General features: G+C 36.1%; 1 protein-coding gene across 3 annotated transcripts in view; it reads right to left on the bottom strand.

Annotated features, from left to right (window-relative positions):
- Nucleotides 1-12381, bottom strand: part of GANC (glucosidase alpha, neutral C) — a 74403-nt gene that overhangs the window by 41052 nt on the left and 20970 nt on the right. For 2 of the 3 annotated variants that reach the window (XM_082618901.1, XM_082618900.1), the window contains 2 exons: nucleotides 8312-8494; nucleotides 1486-1534 (listed from right to left, as the gene is read on the bottom strand). In XM_082618901.1, the coding sequence (XP_082475027.1) occupies nucleotides 1486-1534; nucleotides 8312-8494 (232 nt within the window). The remainder of the gene's footprint in view (nucleotides 1-1485; nucleotides 1535-8311; nucleotides 8495-12381) is intronic. The other variant, XM_082618902.1, reaches the window with a different exon arrangement.

The raw sequence follows: 12381 nt of genomic DNA on the forward strand, positions 1-12381 counted from the left end.
TGTAATTTAATTGTTTAGGAACTGCCACACTGTTTGATGTGAATATCTTTAAAAGAGCCAAAATGATGTGAAAGCACTTTGTAAAATGCAGTCTTTTACATATGTAAGGCAAAACATTTAGAATCAAATAACTTGGGTCTCTTTTGAGAGACGCTAAGCAAAGATTTTGGCTGAGATGGGCACTTTCCCCCCTGCTTCAATTAGCCAAACTACTGGCTGTGTTCCTGTGCTGGATGGAGAAGTCAACTGGGATGGCCACTGCTCAGGTTCACTATCTTTTGACCTAGAGCCATGAACTTTCAAGCTTTACAAAAGTCACCTTTTCTCCGGTAAAATGAAAAAGTTTTAAAAGAATTGTGTGTGTATGTGAAAAGCACATTTCTTTTTAAAAAGTGAGGGACTTCCCTGGTGGTCCAGTGGGTGAGACTCCACACTCTCAATGCAGAGGGCCTGGGTTCCAACCCTCATCAGGGAACTAGATCCCGCATGCATGCCACAATTAAGAGTCCGCATGCCACAACTAAAAGATCCCATATGCTGCAACGAAGATCCTGAGTGCCACAACTAAGAACCAGGACAGCCAAAATAAATAAATAGATAGATAAATAAATAATAATAACAATAATAATAATAAAGTGAGCCCTTTCCCTATTTCTAGGTTGTTTCTTCATAATTAAAGCTTCTGTAAAGTGAGTCTGTTTTTTTTAAAACGACACCTGAATTCTTAATGTGGGATTATTATCCTGAGGTCTAGATAGGCTTTAAAGTTTGCAAACTCCCTGAAACAGTAGGAAAGAAAATGTTTTTTTCTACAGAGATGGTTCACAGCTTTCATCAGATTACTGCAAGGGGGTGTTTGACTCAAAACCACTATCTGATTAGAGGTCTCCCCAAAGCTAATCTAATATATTGTCACAAAGCTGTGTAAGGCACAAATGTGTTAGTTTTTATCTTCCCTATTTGAAAATGGAAAAATTATTCTCTCTCATATTCATCAGTATGGGCCAGTTCTCAAGAGGAAGAAGCATTTGTCTTATTGCACTGGAAATATTTTTCACCATTCTTGGTGGCCATAGCTACTGTCAGGGTTCCTTTAAAGATGTGTGGGGCTTTGGATGAAGAGAAGATTTCTGGAATGTCCATTCTCCAAAATTTAGCCAAAATAATCTTTCTGAAACAGAAATCAGACCATGTATCTCTGCTGCTTAAGACATTTCCATAGTTCTCCTTTGCTCTTAAAGTCCAAAAAAGTTAATGTGACTTAGAAGAATGTAAGCTCCATGATAATGAGGGAATCTGATTAGTTTGATGATACAGTACCAATTCCTTGAACAGTGCCTGGCCTACAGGAGCTCCCATTTATATGTAGTAAAGCATTTATCAACTACCCACCTGTATAAGGGAAGAACAGACCCATTATATTCCACATAATGATGATGATAGTGAAAAACATTTTAAAAAGATAAATTACTCTATGTAGATTACCTGAGTGGTGTCATCTGATGTATCCTCCTCATTTTCCTTGGAAGCTCTGCTGTAATATAAAGTTGTTTCACTCATGGCAAGACTGACAATTTGTTCAATGATAAAGATTTCCATTTCCAAATATTGAGACCCCATAAATTATATCCTTTAACTTATTAAAAATAACATCATTATAAAAATAAATTTATGAAATTAAACATTTATGATGAACATTAATCCAACAGCTTGATTTCTTATAAAATGTAGATAGATTTGAATTTTCTTGTTAACTCTTTTAAAAATACATTAATCAGTTTTTTTTATTTTAAATGTAATACATGTTCCTAGTATTTAAACAAAACATAAGCAAGGTAGAACACAGTTCCTCTCGCGCAATATTACCCTAGAATGGAGCAACATGATGCACTGTCTTGCAGGATGATGACAACTTATTCTAACACCTATAGTTGTATTTGAGTGCATATTTCTTCCATTCTTAACAATACTAGACTTCATGGATTTTTTTAACTCTTTGCCAATCTAAAGTTTTAGAAAAGATAATGCATTTCAATTTGAACTTGTACCATTAATGATGCAGACTACCTTTTTATACATTAAATGGTATTTCTAGTTCTGTGAATTGTCTATTCATACTCATTATATGTTAATTTTTTCTTTAGTGTAAAATGCAGCATGCATATAGAAGAGTATATAATGTACGCACAGAGTTTAAAGAATAATACTAAAGTGAACAATTATGAACCTACCAGTGAGCATAAGCAACAGAAATGACTTGTTCTTTTGGAGTTCCTATGTGCCTCTCTTCAAATGCATCTGACCCCTTAATATTTGCATTCAATGCTACAAATTTCCCTCTAAGCACTGCTTTTGCTGCATCCCACAAATTTTGATAAGTTGTATTTTAATTTTCATTTAGTTTGAAATCTTTTCCTTCCTTTCTTTCTTTTTAGATTTCTTCTTTGTGTTATTAAGAAGCATGTTGTTTAATCTTCAAGTATTTTGGAATTTTCCAGCTTTCTGTTGTTGATTTCTAGTTTAATTGCATTGTGGTCTGAGAGCTGGCATTGTATGATATCCATTTGTTTAAATTTGTTAAGGTATGTTTTATGACACAAAATGTGGTCTTGGTGAATGTTCCATGTGAGCTTGAGAAGAATGTGTATTCTGTTGTTGGGTGAGGGAGACTATAGATGTCAATTATAGCCAGCTGATTGATGGTGCTTTTGAATTAGAATATGTCCTTATTGATCTTTGCCCTGCTGAATCTGTCCATTCCTGATAGAAGGGTGTTAAGGTCTCTAATTATAATAGTGGATTCATCTACTTCTACTTGCAGTTCTATCATTCTTGCCTCAAGTATTTTGATGCTTTGTTATCAGGCACATACACGTTAAGGTTTGCTGACTGTTACATTTTCTCAGAGAATGACCCCTTTATCATTATATAATGGCCTTCTTTATCCCTGATAACTTTCCCTGTTTTGAAGTTAGCTCTTTCTGAAATTAATATAACTACTCCTATTTTCTTTTTTTTTTTTTGAGAGTCGGGAGTTAAGTTTTATTGGGGGCAAAATGAGGACTGCAGCCCAGGAGACAGCATTTCAGATAACTGAAAAACTGCTCTGCTATTTTCTTTTTTAAAGATCATAATGCTATAATTTATTGGATGAAAAAAACAAAGAAGAAAAAGAATTGTTTTGGAATGTTTGGGGGAAAAACAGCTTGCTTATAAGTAAAATTCTTTCTCTTTGAAATGAGTTAGTAAAAAAGAAAACAATCTTCATTATATGAAATAACAATGCCAGGTAGGAAAAGCAGCACACAAGAATATATTTTTGGATATAAAAATTTATATTTATATTTATATATAGTTATGCCATCAGCAGCATTCAAAATTAGCTGAGTATCTATACAATTACACATATTGATTCATGTTTTAACGAAGTGTTTTAAAAGCTCATCATATTAGAACAGGCACAATATTCTGAAGGCATAAAAATTCCCCATGGGTTTTTGAACATCCTTACCCTCAACTTCACAATCAGAATGTACAAAAGCAGTGAAAGATCAGAGTTCAGAGGTGTTTTATTTTTCTTTTCCTTGATCAAAGTGCCTAAGTCAAGCAGATACATTGAAAAAGGCAAAATAAACCCTTTGCATAGCAGAAGATCGCAAGATTGTATGTAAACTATGATTCTCCTTTAGGACATTATACAAGTACAAGGTACATCTGTACTTAGAATAAGGCTCATTTCCTCTTCTTGCAGCATGAATGTTCAACAGGCAGAGAGCAACACTCTGCCCAGGGACCAGTCTCAATTTGGTCTCAAAGAATGCCTCCCAAGGATCCACAAGGACAATAAGTCTAGGCAGCCATTTATATCAGGGAACTTTTGTCCCCACTATGTCTACTTTTTGGTGCTGTCTATTAAATGTAGTGACATTACTTTGTTGTGAATATACACATTAGTGTTATTATGATGCTGTGGACTGACCTTTCACTCCAAATAGCCATGTTCCCCCCATCTAGTGAACTCACTCTTCCCTGGTTTCAGTTCACCCTGTCTATAGAAAATTTTTTTTACATTTCCAAGCCCAGTGTCAGTTTATCAGCTCCTGCTAAGAAGGATATAATTTTATTTGGTCAATTTACATTAACAATATGGTCGGCCTGTTAAACTTTAGCCATTCTAATAGGTGTGTGGTAGTACGTCACTGTTTTAATTTGCAATACCCTAATGACTAATGGCATTGAACATATTTTTCAAGTGCTTATTTGTCACTTGTATATCTTCTTTGGTGAAATATCTGTTCAAATCTTTTGTTTATTAGATTATTTTCTTGAATTTTGAGAATTCTTTCTATATTATATCAATACATACAACTTCTTTATTAGATATATACTTTGCAAATATTTTCTCTTAGTCTATGAATTATCTTTTCATTCTCTTCATATAGTCTTTTTTTTTTTTTTTTTTTTTTGGGTTCGTGGGCCTCTCACTGTTCTGGTCTCTCCCGTTGCGGAGCACAGGCTCCGGATACGCAGGCTCGGCGGCCATGGCTCACGGGCCTAGCCGCTCCGTGGCATGTGGGATTCTCCCGAACCGGGGCACGAACCTGTGTCCCCTGCATCGGCAGGCGTACTCCCAACCACTGCGCCACCAGGGAAGCCCCATATAGTCTTCCTTTTTTTTAATATACTAAAGCTTATTTGAATCATTATACAGAGGGATTAATATCCCTTTTTTATTGTTGAATAATATTTTATTATAATTATGGTTAATTATTCAGGTTTTTCTAGTTTTTTACTGTGACAATGCCACAATAAACGCCTTCATACATTTATCTTAGATACATGTGTGTTTGATTACAAAAGTCCCAAAAGTAGTACTGCTAGTTCAAAAGTATGACTATTTTAAATTTTAACACATTTCCAGATCATTTCCTCCAGTTTGAAGCAACTCATACTCAAATGAACAAAGTCTAAGGCCTGGATGAACCTTGAGGACATTCTTCTAAATGAAATAAGCCAGTCAAAGAAAGACAAATACTACATGATCCCACCTATATTAGGTATCTAAAATAGTCAAATTCATAGACTCAAAGAGGAATGGTGGCTGCCAGGGGCTAAGGGGAGGGGGAAATGGGGAGTTACTAATCAATGGGCATAAAGTTTCAGTTAAGCAAGATGAATAAGTTCTAGAGACCTACTGTACAGCACTGTGCCTACAGTTCACAATACTGTATGGAACACTTAAAATTTTGTGAAGAGGGTAGATCTCATGTTAAGTGCTCTTACTACAGTAAAATAAAATAAAATAAAGCAAAATAAAATAATTAATAGTCAATGCAAATTAAAGGAAGGATAATAACCTATTTCTTCATATAGTCTTTGAATGGGCAGGCATTTTTACTTTTGGTTATGTCCATTTAACCCATTTTTTCTTTTGTGGATCATGCTTTTGGTGTAATATCTAAGATATCTTTGCCTGATCCAAGGTTTCAAGATTTTCTTCATTATTGTCTAGAAGTTTTATAGTTTTAGGTTTTACATTTAGGTCTATATTGTATTTTGAGTAATTTTCTTTTTTTTTTTTTTTGATTGACGTTTCATTCTTGTTTGTGGCAACTTCTGAGCTCCTCACATGCCAGACTGGAAATTACAAGTCCTTGCCTTTTCATTTTGTTCAAGTTTTTTTGTTTGTTTGTATTTTGTTTTTGCCGTTATAATAAAGTTTAAAGTTTAAAATTTCTAAGTAATCGAATCAATCAACCTTTTTCCTTATGGCTCTTCAGTTTTTCTTACACTAATAAGATTTTTTAAATTCTACATTTTTTCCTATTTTTATTTTTTTGTGTGCTTTATTTTTATTTATCTGGAATTCATTTTTGCTAATGTTCTGAGGTTAGGACCTAACTTACATTTTTTTCCAAGTGGATAATCTAATTTTCCTAACACAAAGATAAATACAAATAATGGAAATATAAACTAGTACACAACCTCTATGGGAGGCAATTTGGAAACATCTATCAAAAGTACAGATGTACAAACCATTTGATCAGAAATTATACTTCTATGACTCTGGTCTATGGATATACTTGCATGTATGCAAAATGACACATATACAAGGTTATTCATGAAGTAAGTATTGTAAAACAATATCAGAAACAACTTTAAAGTCTACTAGCAGGGATTAACTAAATGAATCCCAGTGTAACCATATAATAGAAACTATGTAGCTGTTTTAAAGAAATTAGAACTACCACATTGGTAAAGGGGAAAAAAGCAAGGTACAGAATAATGTGTAAAGATGATATCATTTGTGTCAGGAAAGGAAAAAACAAAGAATACATTAATCTTATTGTATAGGCATAAATTATCTCTGGAAGGACACACAGAAAACTGGAAACACTGATTACTTTCAGGATGGAATGAGGTAGCTCAAGCACAAATGGTGAGGGAGACTTTTCACTATATACACCTTTCTTCCCCACATCTTTATTAGAGTATAAATGCTTTACAATGTTGTGTTAGTTTCTGCTGTACAACAAAGTGAATCAGCTATATGTATAGATATATCCCCATATCCCCTCACTCTTGAACCTCCCTCCCACCCTCCCTATCCCATCCCTCTAGGTCGTCAAAAGCACCGAGCTGATCTCCCTGTGTATGTACACCTTTGTACAATGTGCTTATTAAAAAAATAAATAAAAATTAAAAAGCCCAACTTAGATATCACCTCTAAAACAAAATAAAACAAAAATAATGGGAATTTAGTAAAAGGAAAAAATGTTTTAAATATTAATGCTTTAAATATAAATAAATAATGAATTAAATATAAATAACAAATACACAGGGATTTGTTATGCTATTAGTATTTTCAGTCAAAAAAAGTAATTGAATTATATTCAAAAGGCACTAACAGAGTAGGTGGCAGGATTATGGGTATTTTAATTTTTCTTCTTTTCAATATTTCTGTTTTTCCTTCAATGAACACATTTCTGTGATAAAATAAGTCGTTTATATTTTATTTATTTATTTATTTTTGGGGTGCTGCGCGGGCTTTCTCTAGTTGTGGCGAGCAGGGGCTACTCTTCGTTGCGGTGTGTGGGCTTCTCACTGCGGTGGCTTCTCTTGTTGCAGAGCATGGGCTCTAGGTGCGTGGGCTTCAGTAGTTGTAGTGTGCAGGCTCAGTAGTTGTGGCTTGCAGGCTCTAGAGTGCAGGCTCAGCAGCTGTGGCACATGGGCTTAGTTGCTCCACGGCATGTGGGATCTTCCTGAACCAGGGCTCGAATCCCCATCCCCTGCATTGGCAGGTGGATTCTTAACCACTACACCACCAGGGAAGTCCCAAAATAAGATTTTTTAATATTAAAATTTTAAAATAGAAATAAGTTGAAACTCAGGAAAAAATCACTATGTTGAATGCTTTCTGCAGCTCATATATGATGTTCATTATTTGGGTAAAAATAGAAAGACTGGAGGATTTAAAGACAATATTGGTAAAAATGGAAGAAGAATCTCCTACTACTATCTTCCAATTCATGCGACCCACACACAAACAGCTTTGATCAAATGGTTGGTTCCAGAAAATTCCTGGACAACTATTCAAGTCTAAGGTAACTCATGTTATTCTAAGGAGGTAAAATGAAATTCTGAAGACATGTTAGTTCACATTAGCATCTATCAAGTTAACAGGGTGTGGGCTTCCCTGGTGGCACAGTGGTTAAGAATCTGCCTGCCAATGTAGGGGACATGGGTTCAAGCCCTGGTCCGGGAAGATCCCACATGCCGTGGAGCAACTAGGCCTGTGCGCCACAACTGCTGAGCCTGCGAGCCACAACTGCTGAGCCTGCGTGCTGCAACTACTGAAGCCCATTCGCCTAGAGCCTGTGCTCCGCGACAAGAGAAGCCACCACAATGAGAGGCCCGTGCACCGCAATGAAGAGTAGCCCCTGTTCGCCACAGCTAGAGAAAGCCCGCGCACTGCAACGAACACCCAATACAGCCAAAAATAAATAAATACATTTATTTTTTAAAAAAAGTTAACAGGATGCTTTTTTAGAAGGATGTGTAGGGTAGAGAATGTCCTCAGTCAAACATACAGGATGTGTTAAGAGTGTCATCTTCACAAATGTCTGAGAATAATTTTTGTCATCAAGCCTGCATTCACCTGCACAGGTGAAAAGATGAAATTTCTCAGAACAATATCCCAGCAAATAAGGCAAACCAGTTTTCTATGGTGATGTATTATCTATTTAGGCAACTGGTATTCACAATCAGGTTTTCTTAAGTTCTTTATGTGTTAAGTAATGTGCAAAAATACCTTTGCTTGGGAGGAATCTGCAGCTGCTCAAAGTACAATTGGCCCAGGGAGTTTATGCTCATCACAACCTCTTCTTCAGATACCAAGTCTATCTTGAATGGGTTTGCTGTGATGTGACACTTCAGATCTCCTTTTCCATTTGCCAGTACGAGACTGCCTGTATCCCCTGAGCATGAAATCAGCCTGGAAAACAAGGCAGGAAGAGAAAAATAAATTGCTATAGGTTTACATGGCTCAATGCAATTCTCAATTCAATCAATATTCATGTGACATAGCACAGATAAGGCAGTAGAGAGCTGTAATTGAGAGCATGGGCTTTGGTGTCAGAAAGCTTGGACTAAACATAGCTCTCCCATGCACTAGGTGTATAACTGTGGACAAGTTAATCTTTCTAGTTCTTGGTTTCCTCATCTGTAAAGTGGAAATGATAAAAGCAAGAACAAATAGAGCTTTTTAAGAGGATTAAATGAGATCACACATGTAAAGCACTTGGCACAGAGCCTGGCACATAATAAGCACTCAGTAAATGTTAGCTCTCATCATCATTATTACTTTGGTCTGGACAGTCTAGTAACAAGTTGGTGCATACAATTTAAACATTTTGCTTTTCCTTCTCGTTCCAACCCTACACTCAGCAACTGAGTAAATAACACAGATTGGGTTATTGATTCACTCAGTCCAAAGTGAGATGGAAAGGTGAAGCTTTTGTTTACTTATCATCTGACTTCCAACAGCCCACTCTGACACGTAGACTTTTAGGATGCTTTGGATCCCCAGGAGTTATATAAGCTCAGAGACAGCACTTAAAATCCCTAGGTCTATCATCAGGAAAAAAAGGGAGACTCAAATCAACAGAATTAGAAATGAAAAAGGAAAAGTAACAACTGACACTGCAGAAATACAAAGGATCATGAGAGAATACTATAAGCAAGTATATACCAATAAAATGGACAACCTGGAAAAAATGGACAAATTCTTAGAAAAGTACAACCTCCCAAGACTGAACCAGGAAGAAATAGAAAATATGAACAGACCAATCACAAGTACTGAAATTGAAGCTGTGATTAAAAATCTTCCAAGAAACAAAAGCCCAGGGCCAGATGGCTTCACAGGTGAATTCTATCAAACATTTAGAGAAGAGCTAACACCTATCCTTCTCATACTCTTCCAAAATATAGCAGAGGGAGGAAAACTCCCAAACTCATTCTACAAGGCCACCATCATCCTGATACCAAAACCAAACAAAGATGTCACAAAAAAAATAAAATTACAGGCCAAAACCTCTGATGAACATAGATGCAAAAATCCTCCACAAAATACTAGCAAACAGAATCCAACAGCACATTGAGAGGATCATATGCCATGATCAACTGGGGTTTATCCCAGGAATGCAAGGATTCTTCAATATATGCAAATCAATCAATGTGATACACCATATTAACAAATTGAAGGATAAAAACCATATGATAATCTCGATAGATGCAGAAAAAGCTTTTGACAAAATTCAACACCCATTTATGATAAAAACTCCCCAGAAAGTGGGCATATATGACAAACGCACAGCCAACATCATTCTCAATGGTGAAAAACTGAAAGCATTTCCTCTAAGATCAGGAACAGGACAAGGGTGTCCACTCTCACCACTACTATTCAACATAGTTTTGGAAGTTTTAGCCATGGCAATCAGGGAAGAAAAAGAAATAAAAGGAATCCAAATTGGAAAAGAAGAAGTAAAACTGTCACTGTTTGCAGATGACATGATACTATACATAGAAAATCCTAAAGATGCCACCAGAAAACTACTAGAGCTAATCAATGAATTTGGTAAAGTAGCAGGATACAAATTAATGCACAGAAATCTCTTGCATTCCTATACATTTACAACAAAAAGTCAGAAAGAGAAATTAAGGAAACAGTCCCATTTACAACTGCAACAAAAAGAAAAAAAATACCTAGGAATAAACCTGCCTAAGGAGATAAAAGACCTGTATGCAGAAAACTATAAGATACTGATGAAATAAATCAAAGACGATACAAACAGATAGGAAGATATACCATGTTCTTGGATTGGAAGAATCAACATTGTGAAAATGACTATACTACCCAAAGCAATCTACAGATTCAATGCAATCCCTATCAAATTACCAATGGCATTTTCACAGAACTAGAACAAAAAATTTTACAATTTGTATGGAAACACAAAAGACCCTGAATAGCCAAAGCAATCTTGAGAAAGAAAAACAGAGCTGGAGGAATCAGGCTCCCTGACTTCAGACTCTACTACAAAGATACAGTAATCAATAGAGTATGGTACTGGCACAAAAACAGAAATATAGATCGATGCAACAGAATAGAAAGCCCAGAGATAAACCCATGCACATATGGTCACCTTATCTTTGAAAAAGGAGGCAAGAATATACAGTGCAGAAAAGACAGCCTCTTCAATAAGTGGTGCTGGGAAAACTGGACAGCTACATGTAAAAGAATGAAATTAAAACACTCCCTAACACCATACACAAAAATAAACTCAAAATGGATTAAAGACCTAAATGTAAGGCCAGACACTACAAAACTCTTAGAGGAAAACATAGGCAGAGGACTCTATGACATAAATCACAGCAAGATCCTTTTTGATCCACCTCCTAGAGGAATGGAAATAAAATAAAAAATAAACAAATGGGACCTAATGAAACTTAAAAGCTTTTGCACAGCAAAGGAAACTGTAAACAAGACGAAAAGACAATCTGCAGAATGGGAGAAAATATTTGCAAACAAAGCAACTGACAAAGGATTCATCTACAAAATATACAAGCAGCTCATGAAGCTCAATATCAAAAAAACAAACAATCCAAAAATGGGTGGAACACCCAAATAGACATTTCTCCAAAGTAGACATCAGATTGCCAAGAAACACATGAAAAGATGCTGAACATCACTAATCATTAGAGAAATGCAAACCAAAACTACAATGAGGTATCACCTCACACTGGTCAGAATGGCCTTCGTCAAAAAAATCTAGAAACAATAAGTGCTGGAGACGGTATGGATAAAAGGGAACCCTCTTGCACTGTTGGTGGGAATGTAAATTGATACAACTACTATGGAGAACAGTATGGAGGTTCCTTAAAAAACTGAAAATAGAACTACCATACGACACAGCAATCCCACTACTGGGCATATACCCTGAGAAAACCATAATTCAAAATGAGTCACGTACCACAATGTTCATTGCAGCACTATTTACAATAGCCAGGTCATGGAAGCAACCTAAATGTCCATCAACATATGAATGGATAAAGAAGATTTGGCACATATATACAATGGAATATTACTCAGCCATAAACAGGAATGAAATTGAGTTATTTGTAGTGAGGTGGATGGACCTAGAGTCTGTCATACGGAGTGAAGTAAGTCAGAAAGAGAAAAACAAATACTGTATGCTAACGCACATATATGGAATCTAAAAAAACAGTACTGATGAACCTAGTGGCAGGGCAGGAATAAAGACACAGATGTAGAGAATGGACTTGAGGACACAGGGGCAAGGGGAAGCTGGGACGAAGTAAGAGAGCAGCATTGACGTATATACACTACCAAATGTAAAATAGATGGCTAGTGGGAAGCTGCTGCATAGCACAGGGAGCTCAGTGCTTTGTGATGACCTAGAGGGGTGGGATAGGGAGGGTGGGAGGGAGGCTCAAGAGGGAGGGGATATTGGGTTATATATATACATATAGCTGATTCACTTTGTTGTACAGCAGAAACTAACACAGAATTGTAAAGCAATTATCCTCCAATAGAGATATAAAAATAAAAAAATAAAATCCCTAGGTTTAGATATTTTTCTAGTGCATAGTCACCCTGGTCACAGGCCTCTTTAGGGAGGATTAGGAGGGATAGTTTATGATCTTATTATATCTTTACAACCTCCTCCATGGATTCTAGGCCTGCCCCTCAAGCAAGATGCTTTGGGTTCTGGAAATTAACTTTGTAGTTTGAGAGGTTGTGTCTCACTGTTCATCAAACCTAAATAGAGTTCTTTTGATTATTCTGTCAAGTAGGACTCTAGT

The sequence above is a fragment of the Mesoplodon mirus genome (assembly GCF_964341445.2).
Source record: "Mesoplodon mirus genome assembly, chromosome: 4".
NCBI classification, from domain to species: Eukaryota; Metazoa; Chordata; class Mammalia; order Artiodactyla; family Ziphiidae; genus Mesoplodon; species Mesoplodon mirus.